Source organism: Caretta caretta, chromosome 5, assembly GCF_965140235.1.
Source record: "Caretta caretta isolate rCarCar2 chromosome 5, rCarCar1.hap1, whole genome shotgun sequence".
NCBI classification, from domain to species: domain Eukaryota; kingdom Metazoa; phylum Chordata; order Testudines; family Cheloniidae; genus Caretta; species Caretta caretta.
This window is the reverse complement of record NC_134210.1, coordinates 44,953,864-44,975,910: the sequence shown is the minus strand read 5'-3', so window position 1 is coordinate 44,975,910 and position 22,047 is coordinate 44,953,864. Positions and strand designations below refer to the sequence as shown.

The 22,047-nt window shown below is 41.4% G+C and overlaps 1 protein-coding gene across 3 annotated transcripts; it reads right to left on the bottom strand.

Annotated features, from left to right (window-relative positions):
• Positions 1-2,330: 2,330 nt before the first annotated feature.
• Positions 2,331-21,700, bottom strand: MTX3 (metaxin 3). Of its 3 annotated transcripts, none has more exons than XM_048850471.2 (9): positions 21,576-21,700; positions 20,283-20,352; positions 18,076-18,152; positions 16,028-16,120; positions 12,329-12,511; positions 12,099-12,175; positions 10,978-11,135; positions 8,167-8,255; positions 2,331-5,921 (listed from the first exon to the last, which is right to left on the bottom strand). In XM_048850471.2, the coding sequence occupies exons 1-9, from the start codon at positions 21,654-21,656 to the stop codon at positions 5,811-5,813; spliced, it is 939 nt and encodes a 312-aa protein (XP_048706428.2). In that variant the 5' UTR covers positions 21,657-21,700; the 3' UTR covers positions 2,331-5,810. The 3 variants fall into 3 exon arrangements, with proteins under 3 accessions (XP_048706428.2, XP_048706432.2, XP_074984611.1); XM_048850475.2 differs by lacking the exon at positions 21,576-21,700 and adding an exon at positions 21,072-21,439; XM_075128510.1 differs by lacking the exons at positions 8,167-8,255; positions 21,576-21,700 and adding an exon at positions 21,072-21,438.
• Positions 21,701-22,047: the final 347 nt, after the last annotated feature.

The following is a 22,047-nucleotide window of genomic DNA, read 5'->3' as shown; positions in this document are numbered from 1 at the left end:
CCCCATATACTGATCAGATCCAAAAGCTCTGCTGTGCTCCAAGCAGGAGAGGATTTACTGTGATAATCCGCCATGGTCACCTGGGAGGATGCAATGAGACCTCTCCACGCTGAGCAAACAGGAGATGGAATTTCAAAAATTCCTGGGGCTTCTAGGGAGGAGGGATGGATGGTTGTTTACCGGCTGCAGGGCAGTGGAGTTCAAACTGCTGACCAGAGTGGTCAGGAGAAGTACAGTAGGACACCTCCTGGAGGCCAGTTAAGACACTGAAATGAAGTGTGGTGTCTACACTTGCATGTTGTCAATGAAAATATGAGGAAAAAGACTTAAATCTCTCATGAGGGTGGATGTATTTTGTCGCTAAAACCAGGCATTTTCCTATGACAAAAGTTGCCTCGCAGTGTGTAAGCAGTCACTGTTTGGGTTGATAAATGGCAGTTTTGGCAACAAAACATGGTAGTGTAGACAAGGCCTTAAATAAATTCACAATCTTTTGGATCTTCAGTGCTGTCTGATTCCCAAATAGCCATGATGGCAGAACCCCCCCCCCCCTGCATTCAACACCTCCCCAATTACTGGAACTCATATCTAGGGAGTAGCTGCACACCTTTGTAAAATCTCCATCTGGTACAATATGCAACATCCTACCTATTAAACAACATATGATTTTTGTGAGCATACCATCCTGGCGCTCACTGGCTCCCCACTCAATACAGAGTCCAATTCAAGGTCTCAGTCTTGTCTCTACAACACCAGCTATGTTCTGCTAGAATAACGAAACTGTAGACAAAACAGGGGAAAGTCTCATAAGACTAACACTATACTCTCCAACCATGCCCCCGTCAAGCCTGGAACCTAACACTGGAACTCACACGTAAAAGCATTTATAATGATTCGCCTGGCCTCACCTCACCATATTCAGAATTAAATGCAAACTGTAATGAGAGAAGCCAAGGTGAAGAGAGAAGTTCCTCTCATATGCACCCCAATCTGATTAAGGAATTGAGGAAGGTGTCCCCCGACAAAAAATATTTTTGTTTATTCTCTATGGACACTACCACATGAAAACTAGACAGCTTCTTGTTAGCATCCCAGTCTTGCATGCCATAGCTCTCCAACTCAAATTATTTATAAGCTAGGAGTGAACAAGAGCCTTGCTGTAATGGAAAGAAAGAGATTTACTCAAGATAAAAGAAGGGGGGAAGGGACGAGAGAGAGAGAAGCCAAACACCTTTATTCAGAAATAACCATCCAAACAAGAGATGTTTCAGAGTAGGAAAACGCCAAGGAAACACAAACATCATATTACAAAAAGTAGAGAACAGTTAACTGGTAGGGTCACTGTAAACTGACATTGTCTATTGGGAAGGGAGGAATATTTACAGCCTAGGTAAGAAAATTTTTCTATTCTTTAAGTAGAAAATGTCAGTCCCTAACTTAATTGCATCTACATAGTAATTCCACAACAGTAACCTGCCAAGCAACTAAGTCAGCTGATAAATGATTGTTCAAACAAGTGAGTAGTAATCATAAATGGCCGGTTTGCTTGTTTAACAAAAAGAATGAGGAAAAGCAACGCAGGAGGGCATAAGATAAAGCTGGACCACCACCACCTTTATTTTAGATTTGCTCTGGGTAAGTCACAACTTTGCTGTGGATCAAGTCTCCCTCATTTATAAAAATGGGGATAACATTTACACATTGGGCTCAGGGGGGTTGTAATGATCCGACAATGTTTGCAGTGCACTGGAAATGTCAAGCATTAAATGTTACAGTGGAAAGTCTGGCAGCAAAAATACCTGCAAACTACCTCACCACCCATGTCAAAATAATTTGACCACTTTAAACTGAATATAGAATGCTTAAAAGGAAGGCAGTTTCTACTTAAATTTCAAGTCTCAGGGGGTAGTCGTGTTAGTCTGTATCCACAAAAACAATAAGGAGTCGGGTGGCACCTTAAAGACTAACAGATTTATTTAAGCATAAGCTTTTGTGGGTAAAAACATCTGAAGAAATGAGGTTTTTACCCACAAAAGCTTATGCTCAAATAAATCTGTTAGTCTTTAAGGTGACACCGGACTCCTTGTTGTTTCTACTTAAATGAACATTCTTGACACACAAGGCAGTTGATTTCTCTACCCTCTCATTCAATGTTGGCTTAATTATGAGAAAAGGAATATTTATGTATACAGACAGTGGTGTAAAAGCACCCACAGCCACATACATAACTTCAACATTATAAAACACTGATTATATTCGATGGTTAGGATTTAAACCAACAGGGTAGCAGTGATTGAATATGCAAAAGGATAAATGGTGCCACAGGGAAATCTTTTACCAAAGTTGTTTATTGGAAGATGTGTTTATAAAGGCAATGGAGTGCAAGATTCTTCGGTAAACTCTTTTTGGTTAGTTTTTAAATGACACCTAACAGTAACGATAGACAGTTCGCTCTTAAAATGGTGACAATTGTAGAATGTCCAAACACACATGAATGACATCTGTGCTTAACCTTAAATACTCTTTATAAAACTGGATACAATTCTTGTGCCCACACAGTCCTGATAGAGTACATTATTACATAAGAAGGAGAGGAAAATAAGTACAAGCCTAAGGCCGTCAGTTCTTTACATGGATTTTTCATTGTCAAGTGAGAAAATGTGATTGAGCAATTTAAGTTTTTTAGCGCTTGTTGCAATTAGGCTCAGCCTAAGTGTCTAGGCCTAAATCTGCTCTGCATCAATTCCAGCCTTTATGATCAAGGGTTCAATACTGCAGCATGCTCAGCACTTCTGTGAGACAGGTCAGTGAGTGCTGAGAGAATCCAGCACCTCACAGGAGTTGCTTAGCACCTTGCAGGATTGTAATCTAGGGCCCCAATTCAGCAAAGCACTTAGCCACAGGCTTACCTTTTAAGTACATGCTTAAGTGCTTTGATAAACTGGGGTCGACTCAGTACATTCTAAATCTAACAGGTCATTAAGTAATATGGCGTAGACAAGGCCAGTGTGTTTAACAGCTCTTTCAATAGCTTAGATCAGTAAAGAGTATTTGATCTATAGCAACAAGGTTTTAAATATATAACAGAAAAAAATCTATTGATATTATGTATGAGAAATACACCATAAATGGTTCCCACTGGAATGCCAAAAATAATAGTAATGTTGAGTAAGAGAGGTACATATTTTGAGAGTCTGAAAAACTATTTTAACCAGAAATCATAATTGTAGCGGTTTTCTTAATACAATTCTAAGCCATTTTGGCATATGTGCTGTAACTTTATAAAAATGCAATTTATAAGAACATACTATATTCCACTAAGATTTGCAGCAAAAATAAATAAAGACCATTTTAAAAGTTAGCCTTTGAAGCCTTAAATAGGTACATTTACAGCAGCTCATTCTTTATACTTCTCATCCTATTTCTTTAGGGTATTACAGATGTCCCCGCAACTAGAACAGAGAAAGTTACAGAAAAGTTTGCTTTATGAGTGGGCCTATACATACTTCACAGGCCCACTCATTTTCATTCTCAGACAGCGCCTGGGGCAATCACTGAATGACACAACGGATTCATCAAACTCTGCCCACCACCTAAGCGTAGCGCACACGTAATCTGATGTCTGTCTTCATACCAGAGGTAAAGATTTCCACATAAAGTTTTTACATTTGAGTTACATTGCTTCAATATTGGTCTGCACAAAAAAATTAACAACGATTGGCCACTGACTGGAATGAGTAGTCACTAAATAAAAACCCTTAATATTAATATTAACTAATTGGTAAATTAAGACTAAATGGGGCTTGATTCCAGTCTGACCAAAGGGACAACAACAACAACAAACAGTACTCAGATTTAATCAGATTGGAGGTGGCTTGATCATATATATATATATTTAATATAAAAAAACTAAATTATTCAAAAGCTTATCATTTAAATGTAAACAAATGTAATATACAAATCCACCTATTGTGATCTCTTTTATTCTACCAACTGCAAACTAAGCTTCCCTTTCTTTACTCTGCAGCAGTGTCTCTTAGATCATATGCAAATGCTTCCATAGGAAACTTTGCCTCTAACACAAACTTTTAGTTCTGGATAAGTGCTTCAAAAACCCCTTTAATCTCAAAGAAAGAGTTCAACTAGTTTACAAAATACGGTTTTAAAGGGCAAACATACATATTCACAAAACAGACTTACTAAGTTATACTTTTCTTCACAATTACATGTTTGTTAGATTATGAAAGAACTTTGGAGAAATTATGCAACATGATCTCATTCTAAATCCCGTCAAGATGCAGACAGTAAAAATTTTCAAAACATTTGACAACCCTAGGGATGTACATGAAAGTTATTTTATTCAATTATTGTGTGTGGTTTCAGTATGTCTCAAATTGCTAAAACATTCTAGAAGTAGCATGTAACAAAGTTTATTTCCACGTGTCCACTGGAGACACATTTTATTATAAATAACAAGATATGTTAAAGTTAAGATTACATTCCTTGCTGATAAAGTACAGTATTTACACAATCCACAGTCTTGTCTGTATAAATAGTTTATCTACATATACTGAATGTTGGAAAAGTTGAGAGAAAAAATGTCAAGAGACTTCTTAGTTTGACTTGTCAAAGTTAGTAGTAATCTTGCACATATACTCGTCTGCATCATCGCTCTCTAAGATGAAATATTGAATTAACACTTGACAAAAAGCAGCTCCCATTTTGGCTGAGCATCTTTAGTAATCTGATGATATCATTAATAAAGCATCTGTCAACATACCAAAATTTCAGAATTATTTAGATTTCTAGAACTGACAGTGCTGCTAAGAGGAAACATAATTACATGTGCATCTCCTTTAACAATTCAATGAAGATTTTGCAATGCGACACTCTCAAGCACTTGATGATCAAGGAATAAGATTAGATGGCTTTTGTTTTAGTTTTTGGGTGAATGATAGTGCTTATAAAAGTGAGACACTGATGACTGGTTAGAGACTGGCCAGCAGTATAAAGTAGAAAGGCCTGTGCAAGCCTCTTCTCACAACCCTAACCAATGCACTTCAGTCCAGACCAGCTAGTCTGGTCTTTTGCCTTTGTTGAACCAACACTGGCAATCTTTCTATATTATAGTTTGTGCTATGATTTTGTAGCATGGCTATCCAGCAGGCTGATGAAACTTATTTGACTAAGGCCAGATCTCAATAAAGGTTCAGAAGTGATGTTTAGTACATTTGGTCACTGTGCCTCCTAGCAGTGCAATGTGACTTTTAAAAAATACATACTCTTAAAATATAATACATACACAATACATTATTTGTGAAAGCACATTAACAAATGGCCAGCATCCCTCATTGCTATTCAGTTCTTGTCTGCCATCAAAGATAATCTTTCATTGCTTTCCCATTTTAGAACTGAATTTGGTAGTCTGCTAAAATCTAGAAAAATGCAAGAAGTGGTGATTAAGTAGCTACACTAGTGTATAGCAACCTGATCAAGCTATAACATGGTTACAGTAAAACCAAAAATCTTAAAAGTAAAATGAAATCTTAGTCAACAAATGTGCTAGCCTAAAAGGCAGAAATCTCCAGAAGTTAAGGCAATTTCATACAGTACATTGTTTAAGGATTCACTCTATCCTCAACTTAGTGTTAGTTCACTAGACTATAAATTTTCCTATAGGAACAGACAGCATGGGATGTTTTATACCATATTAGGTGATTCATCCCCTTGTCAGACCACATTTATGTAAAGAATTACTGTGAAGTTCAGATTACTTGAAGGCAAACACACATACATGGCAACACAGGCTGTCAGGGCGACAAGCGATTCAATGAACTGCTTTCATCTCCTGTTGCAGTAAGTTTGAGTGTTGTCAGCTTCCGAGGGGGATGTTGAGGACTCTTACGAAGGTTATCGTCCATCTGCAGGAAACAAAATGGAAGCTGAATTTGGTGTACAGAAGAACACAGACGCATGCCAAGAGCCTGCATACTGGGTTCCAGTCATGAATGTTTGTGTGAGTGGTCTCACCCTGCTATTTCTGCTCTCAGCCCTGGTCATAAAGGATGCTTTGGTTCCTCTCTCATCCCTAAACTCCTGCTTGTGCTTAGATGGCTATTTATACCATGGCACATAAGAGGTGGGACAGTTATGTGGGCTCTTCCTTGAATCATCTAACTGAGAGCATTGAAGGACTGCTGTGGCTCACCTTCTCCAAGGAAGCCTAAGTATCAGTTTTATGACAGCCAAATTCTGTTGGATCAAAAGTCATAAAGCTGCCAAATTCAACTGGCGCATTAATCTGCTCAGCACCTGAAGCAGCATTCAGCACCTTTGAGAAGTGTAGCCTTTAATTTCAGAAGTGCTGCAGAGGAGTAGGGGGAATTTCAGTTAGCTAATGATTTATAAAATATATTGCTAAAAGAGCATGATAAGATCTTTTCAAAGACATGTTAAAAGCAATTTCTGAATAAAAGGATTTTAACTTCCCAGAAGAAATAAATGGAATTTGAAACACTCCACATAGAACAGTGCATAAAGTTCAGCAAATATGCTACAATCACTACCTAATGCAGGAAACGCTCCACATTATTCATGAACAAACCATTTTATACATTGACATTTTTCTCTGAATGTTATTTTTAGTCACATCTGGGTGGCATCTTTTAGTGAATTAATATGCTTAGTGTCCTCAAATATTGTCCCCAGTAATTTAGTGCTTATGAAAGGTTCTGACAGACAGCCATGGAAACAAGCGCCCTTTACCAAGTACAGGACAGACCAGAGAACTTCTGACTGACCCATTAACTAAAAAAAACAAAAAACCCAACAAGCATTAGAAGGAACAAACATAGAATTAAAAATACAGAGTGAGTAGGGGAAAGAAGGAATGTTCCTAGACAGGGGATGACAAGTAGTTACATAGAAGACTCTTTGGTCTTCAAACCAGTCTTCGAACCAAAAGGAAAGGGCTTAAATGGATGTCCAGAGCAAGTTCCACATCTTAGGGGACACCATGAAAAACTTTGTCAGTTGCCGATTTAAGTGGTGAGAACAGAAACCATAACAAAAGGGGTAGTGTCAGATTGCAGCAGATCTGATGACATCTCTAGATTGCTAAGACAATTCACACAAGGCCCTGAACAGTTACATGGGAAGGACTTTTGGTCTCTAATTCCGACGGATTATCTGAACTGCAGGCCTAAGAGTGAAAAACTGCCTCTCTCATTACCAATTCCTTATTTAGGGAGAAGTCTGGATTATTCATAGGGACAAGGTTAACCAAATTCTGCTAGTTACCAGCATTTATTCAAAAGAAAATAGCTGACATAAGCCTTTGGAAGAGGACAAGATTTGAGGCAGGGATTGTGTATTTTACATGTGTGTACAGTGACTAGCACAATGGGGCCTTGATCCAGGAATGTGGCTTGCAGGTGCTACTGCAACACAAATAATACATACTCCTATTAATATGTTGTGTTATCCTTCAACATTTGAGCACACTGTATTTCCTTTGTCAACAGTACTGCTTTGAAAACAATGAAACAGTTACCTCAGGAAGCAGAAGAATTTGTTACTGGTTTATTTTGAATTATGACATTATGTTCATGTTTTTTATGTAAATTAACTCCTTAGCAAAGAAACAAGGAAAGAAAAAAATTGCATTGTAAAGTTACAATGATTATTTAGGGCAAGTTTACACTACAAAATTAAGTCAACCTAATTTACATCGACACACAGCCACCACAGTAATAGAATTGGTTTTACACATCCACACTACGCTCCTTGTGTCAGCGGTGTGCATCCTCACTTGGAGCACTTAACACTACTTTAACTGCGAGTGTGGGAAATTGTGGGACAGCTGCTGAAAGGCAGCAACAGTCGATATATGCAATGCAGTGTCTGCACTGACACTGTGTTGACCTAACTACATCGATTTAAGCGCTACACCTGTCGCAGAGGTGGAGTTCGTAAGTCGGGGTAGTGGGTGAGTTACATCGGTGGGAGCTACATTTTAGTATAGATGCTTACAGAGTTAGCGCAACATAAGCTACCTTACATTGACATAACTCTGTAGCGTAGACCAGGCCCCAGTATGCAAGAATAGCTGGGAACAACAATGAAGTCACAAGAACTAATGGAAAATAAAGACTGAAGAAAAATAACCTTTTCAATCAAGTTGGATTCCTTATTTACAAGCTGTGTGAGTTTCTGTAGATTTGCATCTACGGTATCCTGTCCAGACGGAGAGACGCCTAAAGCATCAAAGCAGAAAGATGAAGATGGAAAGAAATTTAGAAGAGCTTCACAAGTCTCTTGCAAAGCTTTTTTGGACAGAAAGATCATGCAGTTTTTCACCCCTATAAACAGGTCCACTGTTCCCTCCAAGCTGTGCACACGCACACAGGTCCTAAATCCCGCGCACACGTGTGCACAAAAAATGAAACACTACATCGGAGCCAGGCCGAAATATCATTTACAGGTGACTTTTGACATTGTTCGCCCGCCATCTATCAACACAGCCAGATTCTACTAGCTGGCAAGGGGAGGAAAGGGAAAGGAAGTTAAATTTCCTTTTTCTAAGTATTTAAAAATGACATTTATAAAATAACATGGTGTAAAACTATTATCACAAACTGCAAATTAAAACTTTTAAATGTATAATATTTTACTCGCTTGGGCGCATTTGCCTCATAGTGCACAAATCTGAACTCTGCTTCAAAAATTTGCACAGAAGAAATTTTTTGTGCACACAGCCTGTCAAAAATTAGAGGGAACATTGAACAGGTCTTTAATAAAGAAACACTTTGTATTGCAGACAATGTTGTAGCCTTTTGTTTCCAAACTGAAATCCTGAACCCGAACTTCTGTGTAGATATAGGTACATCCTGCTAATCTTGACATGCTCTAAAGGGAAGAATTAAGTGGTTCTCAACCCTTTAAAAACCATGCCCTCATGTTACAACAACAAAAGAAAGTTTCAGGATCCATCCCCCCCCCCCCCCCCACTCAAAAAAACTGTGATTCTTCTCCCCACTCCATCTAGCCATAAAGAAGACAGAAGGGCCATTTGCACAGAGGTTTGACAGCAAAGTTAAAGCCATAAGCAAAATCTGCAATAATCAAATACTTAGGGCTTGTCTTCACTATCATGCTAAATCGGCACTGCTGCATTGCATGTCTGGTGAAGATTCATTACGTCAACAGGAGAGCACTGTCCCATCAACGTATTTACTCAACTCAACAAGAGGAGGAAGCTATGCCGGTAAGAGAGCATCTCCCGCCAACATAGTGCGTTGTAAACACCGCTTAAGTCGATGTATGTTACGTCACTCAGGGGAGCAGTTTTTTCACACTCCTGAGTGACGTAATTTATATCAACTTAAGCAGTAGTATAGACCACTGGTTCTCAGTCATGGGTACGGGGACCCCTGGGGGACCAAGAGCAGGTTTCAGGGGTGGGACCTAGCAGGGCCAGTATTAGACTCGCTGGGGCCCAGGGTAGAAAGCTGAAGCCCCACTGCAGGGGGCTGAAGCCCAGGGCCCTGAGTCCCACCAGCCAGGGCTTAAGCTGAAGCTTGAGCAATGTACCTTCGGTGGAGCTCCTGTGGTGTGGGGCCCCAGGCAATTGCCCTGGTTGCTACCCCTAATGCTGGCCCTGGCTTTTATATGCAGAAAACCAGTTATTGCGGCACAGGTGGGCCATGGAGTTTTTATAGCATGTTGGGGGGGGGGAAAGAGGGGAGGGAGGGCTCAAAAAGAAAAAGGTTGAGAACCTCTGGTGTAGACAAGCTCTTAGCCTTCAAAATGCAATGGTAATCTTAACTTGTCCAAAGTGATCAAGAAGTTATGCACTCACCTCTTCTCCTTTCCCCATTCCACAGCCATTTGATTTTGGCAAGTCATTAGATATTTTATGTAGGATTTCTAGACTGACTAGACAGGTTTATTCTTGTGCAACTGACATTAGTAACCCTTTATCTACTGTAATGCAAGAGTACCTGTTTCCTTCCCAGATATATTCCATGCCTTCTATCCCTTCCCTCGGCCTTCCAAAGGAAGGGAAACCTCTCCCACAACATACACACACACACACACACACACGCTATCAGCGGGCAAATCAGAAGAGTTAATATCAGTCTGGCTTTTTGAGTTTTTGTCAGTACTGTGCTTATATCTACATCTTAACATGAAATGCTGGTGCACTGATGCCTCAGGTTGTGTCATCTGCAGGACTGAACCTGGGATCTCTGGATCTAAAAGTATGAAACTTTACTGCTTGAGTTAAAGGACCAGATCCATTGGCTGGGAAGCAGTAGCAAACTCAAACCTCTTACATGATCTAGTCACTAGAGGAGGAATAAAGACCCACACTACAGGTCTCGGTGTGGCTTACACTGGTAGGTTGTTTTCTAGAAAAGGAACAGAAATCTGACTGTGAAGGGACAGATTCTAAATACAGGAGGAAAAATTGGTAAATAAGGACCAAGTGCTGTCGTACTTTATTGAGCAAAACCTCCCCGATTTCAGTGGGAGACCTGCGCAATTTAAGGACCACTAAATTTAGCCATATAGACTTAAGTTATCCTCTTAACCCAAAAGGAGATGTCTGTTTAGGCTGAGGGAACAAAGATGAAGAGGAACAATCAAGTTTCTCAGTTTCATATATCAGAAAAACAAATGTAGATTTGTTCCCATTTCCAAATAATATACGATAAGGGGCAGGAGAAGCTACTTTAAAATGTTAAACAAGTGCTGTTGTCACTCCACTGTTCAAGCATTACTTTATCCTACTATACAACTTGAGAACTGATCATGACTTAATTTCTTCTCCACACCCGCAACATGAAAAGCCATAGGTCAAAGTTGTAGCTTTGTAACTGACTAATATAGTTTCAATTTGGCATCCAATGGAAAGAGGCATCCTTCTTTTGAATATAGTATCCATGTTAAAGAAGAAAAACAAACATGGCTTACCTGTAACATTAAGTCTAAAGTAGCCACTCAGGATGTCATCACAGAAGCGACACAGGTTGGAAAGCTGTTTCAAGTGCTCTTGTAATTGGACTCTAGGGAAGCGCACTTTATAAAGAGGTGCAAGAAAACCAAATACAAAGGCATCTAAGGTTGTAGGCCTAACGAGAATAAAAAAAACAGACAAAACATTAACAGTGCAGTACTCCATAAACCACTTTCTGAGCACACACCAAAAAAAATGCAAAGCACAATTTAACCAATTATTCTGGGACTCCATCACACCATCAGCTGAGTGGACTTCTACTGACTTTAGAGCTTCTGAATTTGAGAGGGCCTTACAAGCTCAAGCAGCATAATTTCAGAATTAAAATTCAGCCCTGCTTCCATATATGGTAGGCGTTCAAGTCACATTACAAACCATTTCTTGCACCACCTCTGGAACAGTCTAGTCTCCTGTGCAGAGACCAAGTAAACAAACTTTAGGCAGGGAAACAGAATCTGCTCACAGGCCACAAAGCACTAGTACATCCAGCACTACAGCCCGTAACTAGAAATAGGCAGCAGTTGACCAAGTGTGGGGGGATCACTGCATCGATTTAGATAACCAACACACCTCTGCCCTTCCCTTTTCATGCTTCCAAATCCCCCAGAACCACTTTGGAGAGAGCTGCTGAGCTAGCACACATGGGATATCCACCTGCACAGTAGACCTCCTGTGGGTCTACTGTATTTAGGGCCTTCCACACTTGGGGATTGAGGCAGCATGATGTGGCCAAAATTGGGAGTTTGCTACACTTAAAAGTGGATGGGCCTGGTTTTAATTATTTTGTTCAAGCAATGGCCATCACCAGCAAAAGACATATAAATAAGTGGAGAAAGCACTGAAGGTTTTAGTGAAAAATTATAATCTTTGGTTCACCAAGACCCCTGTCTGAACAGACTGACACTAAAGTACTATGTTGTTTATAACATATACATTTCTCTTCAGATCTTACCTCCAAAGATAAATGTTAAACCTGAATCTATTTTGGAGCAGCATGAGACATTCTTGCAATTAATCAATAATGTTAGAGCATGCACTATGTGAGATGACTATCAATCATAAAAAGGTTTACACTCACATATTTCCAAAGAAAAACTGAGATGTTCCCAATCTGTTTGATAGAAGATTTAGGCACTCCTTGGCATCTCTGTATATCTAACAAGAGAAAAATTGACCTAAGAGCAATAAAAAGTGGGAAGACTAGTATGCAGAACAGCATTTATCGTTACACAACATAAGTCTCCATTTCAGCTCTTCCCCTTGTCAGTACCAATTTGTGACCTACGTTACTCATAAAGCAAAGCATACCTGTGCTTCTACTTCACTCAAACTGTATAGTGGAGGCTCTCCCCTCATCAGCAGGATCCTGTTAAGTGCTTCCCTGGACATCTTCCCAGGTAGATATAAACTCAATGGAAATGGAATCCTTGAAGCAAACCACGGCTTTGTCACAGTACAGTAATTTTCAGCCTCGACCCAGAATGTGTGCAGCTGTATCAACACAGTGAAGAACATGAACAAGAGTTAATAGGAATTCTAATGAAAACATTATGCTTCTCTTTATAAAGACTGTGTAAGGTTCTCTGTTACACAAATAATAGGAATTATAGTATTAAAAAAAGCAAGCAGGCGCCTTACTAAATTATATTCCCACTCACAAGGCATTAAGATACAGTTTAAGGCTGTAACTATGCTCCTATTAAATTAAGACATTAGGACATTGTAGATAATGCACAACATTCAAAGCAAAGATTCTAAATAAATCGACGACTGATCCTATAGATCATTCACTCATCTTATGGTGCAGTGTCAATGTCATAGGAAAAGTTTATATCACTATCACACACTATATCCTTCAATATTTAACATTCATAAACGATTTGGAAAAAGAGAAACAGTGAGGTAGCAAAATTTGCAGATGATACAAAACTACTCAAGATAGTTAAGTCCCAGACAGACTGTGAAGAGCTACAAGGGGAATCTCACAAAACCGGGTAACTGGGTAACAAAATGACAGATGAAATTTAATGTTGAGAAATGCAAAGTAATGCTCACTGGAAAACATAATCCTAACTATACACATATAATAATGGGGTCTAAATTAGCTGTTATCACTCAAGAAAGATCTTGGAGTCATTGTGGACAGTTCTCTGAAATCATCCACTCAATGTGCAGCAGCAGTCAAAAAAGTGAAAAGTGTTTCTTGACTTTAGCAAAGCTTTTGACACGGTCTCCCACAGTATTCTTGTCAGCAAGTTAAGGAAGTATGGGCTGGATGAATGCACTACAAGGTGGGTAGAAAGCTGGCTAGATTGTCGGGCTCAACGGGTAGTTATCAATGGCTCCATGTCTAGTTGGCAGCCGGTATCAAGTGGAGTGCCCCAAGGGTCGGTCCTGGGGCCGGTTTTGTTCAATATCTTCATAAATGATCTGGAGGATGGTGTGGATTGCACTCTCAGCAAATTTGCGGAGGATACTAAACAGGACATCTTTATACCAGCATACCTTGAGAAGTTCCAAAAATCCATTAAAAAGAACTCCACAGTTATGCCCCTGACATTATCAAAAATAATCAGGCATGTCAGATCTCATTCAGGAGTACTAAATAAAACACATCTGAAATTTCTATTTGACACATTGGGGAACCACGCACACCAGTAAGGGGTTCTGTCACTGCCTGCCCTGGTTCATGTCTAAAGGTTCAGAAAAGGGCAGCAAAAATGATTAGGGGTACAGAATGGCTTTTGTATGAGGAGAGATTAATAAGACTGGGACTTTTCAGCTTTGAGAAGAGGCAACTAAGGGGGGATATGATAGGGGTCTATAAAATCATGAGTGGTATAGAGAAAGTAAATAAGGAAGTGTTATTTATTCCTTCTCATAATACAAGAACAAGGGGCCACCAAATGAAATTAATAGGTAGCAGGTTTAAAACAAACACAAGAAAGTATTTTTTCATGCAAAGCACTCTCAAACTCTGGAACTCCTTGCCAAAGGGTATTGTGAAGGCCAATACTATAATGAGGTTCAAAAGGGAGCTAGATAGATTCATGGAAGATAGGTCCATCTGGTTCATGACTAATCTAATCGCCTTCTATGATGAGATTACTGGTTCTGTGGATGAAGGGAAAGCAGTGGATGTATTGTTTCTTGACTTTAGCAAAGGTTTTGATACAGTCTCCCACAGTATTCTTGTCAGCAAGTTAAGGAAGTATGGGCTGGATGAATGCACTACAAGGTGGGTAGAAAGCTGGCTAGATTGTCGGGCTCAACGGGTAGTTATCAATGGCTCCATGTCTAGTTGGCAGCCGGTATCAAGTGGAGTGCCCCAAGGGTCGGTCCTGGGGCCGGTTTTGTTCAATATCTTCATAAATGATCTGGAGGATGGTGTGGATTGCACTCTCAGCAAATGTGCGGATGATACTAAACTGGGAGGAGTGGTAGATATGCTGGAGGGGAGGGATAGGATACAGAAGGACCTAGACAAATTGGAGGATTGGGCCAAAAGAAATCTGATGAGGTTCAATAAGGATAAGTGCAGGACGGAAGAACCCAATGCACAGCTACAGACTAGGGACCGAATGGCTAGGCAGCAGTTCTGCGGAAAAGGACCTAGGGGTGACAGTGGACGAGAAGCTGGATATGAGTCAGCAGTGTGCCCTTGTTGCCAAGAAGGCCAATGGCATTTTGGGATGTATAAGTAGGGGCATAGCGAGCAGATCGAGGGACGTGATCGTTCCCCTCTATTCGACATTGGTGAGGCCTCATCTGGAGTACTGTGTCCAGTTTTGGGCCCCACACTTCAAGAAGGATGTGGATAAATTGGAGAGAGTCCAGCGAAGGGCAACAAAAATGATTAGGGGTCTGGAACACATGACTTATGAGGAGAGGCTGAGGGAGCTGGGATTGTTTAGCCTGCAGAAGAGAAGAATGAGGGGGGATTTGATAGCTGCTTTCAACTACCTGAAAGGGGGTTCCAAAGAGGATGGCTCTAGACTGTTCTCAATGGTAGCAGATGACAGAACGAGGAGTAATGGTCTCAAGCTGCAGTGGGGGAGGTTTAGATTGGATATTAGGAAAAACTTTTTCACTAAGAGGGTGGTGAAACACTGGAATGCGTTACCTAGGGAGGTGGTAGAATCTCCTTCCTTAGAGGTTTTTAAGGTCAGGCTTGACAAAGCCCTGGCTGGGATGATTTAACTGGGAATTGGTCCTGCTTCGAGCAGGGGGTTGGACTAGATTACCTTCTGGGGTCCCTTCCAACCCTTATATTCTATGATTCTATGTCTTCAAGAGCAATGAACCAGAGGGGAACGGTCTGGTACTTAAGAACTTAGAGAGAACGGATTTAGGACACTCAGGACTGGAAGGGCCACTGGTGTCACCTCCAGTGAATAACTAGGCTGGCAGAAGCCAGGGTGAGACCTTGTGCTTATGGGCAGGCTATTGGTGTCAGCGATCTGAGACATAGCAGCACAGCATTAAGGAACCCCACGGTTACAGGATAGATAGTGACATAACCCCTTACTGGTCTGGGTGGTCCCCCAAATGTCACATTACTATAAATTGTTTTTGTGACACAGTTTCTCTCAAAATGTTGCATTTAGAAACAAAATAAAGGAAAAATAGGTATAGCTCATTTTAAAAAGAGTGTCTCAGAGATACCTTGCCCCCCAGATTTTTGGAAGCAGATAGAAGTACTGTCAAAATTGGGCTTAAAAAAAGGAAGCAAGTTGCAGCCACAACTGTGGTGTGATGGCTGCGTCTACAAAATCAACACCAATGACCATCTCCCATAAGAATCCATTTGGAGCAATGCATGCTGCCTAACACCTTCACAGATACAAATATTTACGAATAACGTATAGCCTGCTCCATTCAGTGTCTGAAAGCGTTCATCACCCTCTCTCTGAAAACCAAGTTCCTTTGAAATGTCTTACACTGGGCAATATTTAATTATTGATCACATTTTATCTTGACCATCATTCTATGTTTGTAAATGCTTACCACAGCAGGAAGCAGTTTTTCTTCAAGTAGTGCAATGTAGGCCAGTGTGTCAGCTCCTTGTTTTGCAGATAGTTCATAATCAGCATTGTATTTCTGTCAAGTTAAAAAACACACATGCAACACACACACACAGTGTCACATGAAAATTCTCACACAGAAAAGAAGTCCCACAACTGGTGGCTTCTGTAGAGCTAAACAGTTATTAAGCAGGTCAAGTAACCAAAATAATTTTAAGTCCTGCAATCTAAGAATGGAAAATGTATACCTACTGAAATTTTCTTCCTTTAATCATCCACACCCTCTGTGCTAAACCTCTCCATGCCCAACCTCTCTACTGCTCCCAGTATCCTCAGCCTCCACTGGAGAGGAAGGCCCAGAAAAACAGCCTGCCTTTAACTGCTTTCCAAGCAGCAGCAGAGTGAAACAGATGCAAAAAGTATTACTCAGGTCCCAATACTGTACTGAACTCCTCCGGTAGATAGCTCTCTCAATTTTCTGTAAAGCCTCATGCACATATGGAGATGTATAGAGAGTAAACCAAAACACTCTTTTATTTGTTATTTTTCAAAGTTATCCTTTTAGAAATGTAAACACTGTCTGAGTCCTGAAGGTACCATAGATCAAATTCTAGATTCAATTACACCAGCATAAATTTGAGTAATTCTACTGAAGTCAACAAATCAAATCCATTTAAGTTAGCTGAGATCAGAATCTGACCCTTGGTGTTTAGCCTTGTAGTTCACTGCCCAAGGAAAGAAAAGAGAAGTGGATATGTGTATAGACTATTCTGTACCATTCCTGGTTTCTAGAGCAGAAATGAGAAACTTCTCAAAGAATGAGAAGATAGATACACACAAATTTATGCAGGTACATATTGGTTCCTTTTAAAAGATGACCTGCAACAGATTTTTTTAAAATGGGTCTTGTGCCCACTTTTTCAGTCTTTACACTGTGTAAAGAAGATTTGGACGTTTGTTTTGTCAAAAAGAGACAAGTGTAGATATACTGGGAGTGTTAATAGTTTTCTTCCCAGTTTTGTGGAAGACCTCTGGGATATCTCAGAGGATGCATATTGTTAGTTCTCACACCTTGATTGGAAAGAGAGAAGTATTGAATCTCTAACCGATGTCTTTTCTCCAAGAGGTTCCTTAGTCACTGATGTTTAAAATTCTTGGGTTAAATATGTGTTAAACAGTGTGATTAAAAATCCTTTCCCAGCTCCAATTCTCAGTTTTCACTCTCTTAATTCTTCTGATGTCATAATATCACTAACTTTCCAGTCATCAGAGACTCTTCCAGGCTAGACAGGAACTGAATTTCTGATGTAAAAACAAAGCAGGGGGAAAAAAAAGAGACAATACCATTTTAGGCCCTCTTCCTACATTATAAAGATGGAAAAACTGTACAAACCAACTCCCACCCTTTGCAGATTACTTAACATTCTAGATGTTGCTCATCAAGAGTAAAACTGTACATTGCCAAAATGTGCATCATGAAAAACGATTCCAGATTTTCTTTGTTTTGCTATCCAAAAAATCCCCACAGCAGATTAAAAATAATAGATGTTTTAAAGTAAAATAAACATTTCTGTTAGAGTAATCCAGTTATGTAAAAAACAGGACATAAAAATGTGATCTATAAAAACCAGCAACATTAGAGAAAGATTAGCTATTTGAACACTTCATACACAACTCAGGCTGGGTCAACCTGCTCAATGAAGCTTTTGTTGTTTGTTTTATATTTAAACCTTAGAAGGGTTAAAGTCAGTCCTGCTTAAACAGCTAACCATGGTCCACACTCTGCCACCCTTACTCATACTTGAGAGACAATTACTTATGAGTAGTCACAATGAAGTGACCTAGTGCTACTCTACGCAAGTAAGAGTAGCAGAATTGGGCTTCATGTTATTAGAAACCATCTGTATGGATATTTACAGATAAATATTGTGACACAGGCAGAAATGTTACATGACAGAGAAAAAAACAAGTTGCAAATTAAATTAAACTGAACTAAACCCAACATTTCTCTTTAGCAAGTTAGAGACCTACCTGTTTTCTTAGGAAGTTTAGTATTTTTGCTGGCTGAGTAATAACTGTCTCTTCTGATATCAACACTGGCACATCTCCTAAGAAGTGAAAATTATACTGTCAACAGAATTTACATGGGACACTTTTAATTGAATTTGAAATGGGCCCTAATCCTACAAACACTGATACAAGTGCTTAGCTTTACACAACAAAGAACTTCATTACGGTCGTGCATGTGTTTCCAGAATCAGGGCCATAGTTAGCATGGAAAAAGAATCCAAACAAAGACAGGACCACATCACAGTCAGACTGAAGTCAATAGGATACGCTGGGCACTTTTGAAAAGCAGGCTACTTTTTAGGTACCTAACTGTAGCTACCTATTTGAAAATTTCAAAGCCAGTAAACCTACAACTTGTACACACAACTAGTCCGTTAGCCCATTCTCCCATCTTTCTCCCGCATTTGTTTTAAACCCCAGTTATGTCTTGCCTTAAACTAGAGCCACCATCTGATCTGAGCAGGCAGATCCCTGCACCCTTATGGAACCTCACTGACTTCAGTGGGACTCCTCACAATGGTGTGAGGGTCCACCTGAACACACCAGATTGCAGGATTGGGGTTTAAGATTGTAAACTCTTTGGGACAGCCTATAGCAGTGGTCCCCAAACTGTGGGGTGTGCCCCCCGTGGGGGGGTGTGGAGAAACATTCCAGGGGGCATGGTAAGGCCCAGGTCAGCCCCTTTGGGAGGGCAGGGAGGAAGAGCCACCCAGCCCTGTTCTGCCCTCAGCTCTGCTCTGGCTCCAGACCCAGACCTGCCCCCAGCAAAGGCCCCAACTCCCAGCTGTTGCTCTGCTCTCGGCCCTGGACACAGCTCCAGCCAGGTGGGGACGGAGCGCCACACAGTTCCACTCCGGCTCTACCCCCAGCCCTGCCCCCAGCTGAGGCCCCAGCTTTGGCTTCTGGCCACGACTGTGGCCTGGCCACGGCCCCACTCCCAGCCATGGCTCTGCTCCCGGCTGCAGCTCTGCTCCCGGCTGCAGTTACGCTCCCGACCATGGCCCCAGCCGCAGCTCCAGCCCCGGCTCCCAGCGGGATGCACACAGATTACATTTATAGGAAAGGGGGGGCATGACCTTAAGATATTTGGGGACCACTGGCCCACAGAGTCTATCTTATATTATATTTGTACAGTACCTACCACAATGGGACTAGATTTGGTTGGGTCTTTAGCTGCTACCATAATACAAGTAAATAAGACTGTATTATTGAACCAGAGTTTTGGAGAATTAGTTGAATTTAAAATGCTCTTTCCTTATATTTAACTTGTTAAAAAATACAGAATTTATGAGCTTATATGTTAAATTAGATCCTGATGTAATTCATAGAAATCAAAGAGATATACCAGGGATGAATTTTGCCCTACAAGTCATAAGGGGCGAAGTTCTATGTGGATATAAGTGATACACAAGCTAATCATATGACAGGTAGCAGTGGCAAATTAGTTTAACTTGCACTGATTTGGTTTCCAGAGCCTGTGCAAAAGGAGTGCGATTTACATACCAATGATGAAGGAAATAAACTAGCAGGAGGGTCCAAAATAAAGGCCTCCCTAGCATATTATCTTAAACCCACCTCTTAGTTGTATTTCCTCATACACCATCCTTTTGATTCACCTTTGTGTAAATTCATCATGGTTTTGCACATTCAGATTGGTGCAAATTATACTTCTTGACGTTTACACTCATCTTCTAACCAAGTTACATCTAATTTAAAGGAACACTGGTAACTTGATAATCTAATTTCCATTTGAAAGTTCTGTGGCTACTATTTTTACAAATTACCTCTAGCTATACTGTGCTGAAAAATTAGAAAATTTTAATTTTTTTCTGATTCAATTTGTTTACTGTGTGTGTTTGACAAAACTATAGGTATAGTCAGTTTCAGTGTTTTGTTGATTGTCAGTTGTATCAAATTTACATAGTGATCCAGGATATACTATTTATACCCTCTGGATAGCACTTTACTGTCATACAATTTTCAGGCTTGATATTGTAAACACATTTTCATGCATGCTTAATTTCATTAATGTGAGTAGTCCCACTGACGTCAAATAGATTACTCACATGTGTAAAAGTTTGGCATGTACATACAATTATTTGCAAACTCAGGCGTTCATTTGTAAAATGGCTAGTGTGTATAGGAAAAAAAATTACAAAAGCAAGTACCTTTTGGAGCTCTCCATGAGTTATCAATAGCATTCACTTTCACTGGCGCACCAGAAAAACTGGCATAAGCCTGCAATAAACATTGCATTAAAAATTCTAGTCAGCATTTAAAAAAAAAAAGTGATCTTTTTAAGAATTGATATCACTAAGCTAGAGCACTTCTGGGTAGCCATGTTGTTAATGGTTCACGATCTCACTTTCTTTATGCACATTCAGTGTATTTTTTAACAAATAGATGACTAACATTATTAATCTTTTTGTGCTAAGAGTTAGAATTTCTTGCTGTAACTTGTACTTATATTAACTGCAAAAGGGTTGGTTTAGGCAGTTTCAGGCAGTGGTGGTCAGCTAGAATAATTTTTAAATGTCAGAACGTTTCTAGGAAACTAGGAGTTAAGAATAATGTCCTGACATCAGTGCCATACTGCAAACACATAGGTATCCAAATTAACTCTATGTTGTAGAAGGACCTTGGAATTATGTGACCAAGCATTACTATGGGCTCTAGAGACTAAACGGGAAAAGACATGGCAGCAATTCCCTACCTCCTGACCTCGCCAGCTCCCCTGTGCAGGCTCAATGACTTCAGGGCAGCTCTGCAAGGGTGTAAAAGTCCACCAAAGCAGATCGGCTATCAGGATTAGTATTTTAGGTTGTAAATTCCTCAGGCCGTCATTTAGGTTTAAAGAAATAATTTTCCTTACTGAGCAATCACCGAGACACAGACGTGAACAATAATGTTGCTACACTTCAATTAATGGGCTTTTTGCTCGTCTCTGCCTATAGTACCTGCCAGGGAAGCTGTAGGATCGCTTTCCTGTAGCCCAAACAGAGTCCCAGGCGAGGTATAAATAACGCGCCATTCCGCATCAGGGAACCGGCAGGCGGCATGAGCCGTAACAAAGGTCCGAACACAGGCCCGTGGTGGAAGGGAACCGCTTCCCGGAGTTATTTCAACGGCCACAGCCCGGGGATCGGATTTCCCGCAGCGCGGCGCCCCGCAGCTCCCATCAGCGGCCGAGGGGCTCTAGCCGGGGGCCGCGCCGCCACGGGAGCTGGGGCCGTTTGCCATCGCCCCAGGCAGACCGGCAGCCGGCTCCGCAGAAACTGAGACGAGAACTAGGACTCCGCGCCCGGCAGCAGCTGCAGCGGCGCCGCCCCGCAGAGCCTCCCGACCGCCCCCCCAGCGCGGCGCCACCCGGGGCCATCCCGGTCCGCGAGCCGATCGGGCGCGAGCCACTTCCCCGCCCCACCTCCCGCGAGCTGATTGGGTCGCCCCCCGCCGGCCGTTACCATGACAATCAAGGACTCCCTGTGCACGGACGGCAGCCCCCAGTCTCCTCCCCAGCAGCTCAGCTCCATGGGAGACGCCATCTTGCCGCGGCCCCTTTGCCCCGGAAGCGATTGCTTCCGCCTCGGGCCTTCCGGTGGGTGCTCCGTCCCGCGAGACGCGTGTGGCTTGGGCACTGGTGGGCCTCGTGCTGCTGGCTCCCGGCGCGCGGGGTGCAGCGCTAGCGCGTGTCGCGGAATTCTGGGCGGCCCGGCACCCTCCCAGCACAGCCTACGCGCAGCCGCCCGCCCCGGAGCTGCGGCGCCCCCACCACGGGGAGGGGACAAGGCGAGCCCCCCTCTCCACCGCATAGACCTGGCTGCTGGGGCGGCCCGCAGCTCCGCAGACAGGGGTGGTGCCATAGGTCGCCAGTGTGGTGGCGCCTTTAATTTCCCCCTCTCCCCTTCATTCCCAGTCTAGTTGAGTGCCCTCGCC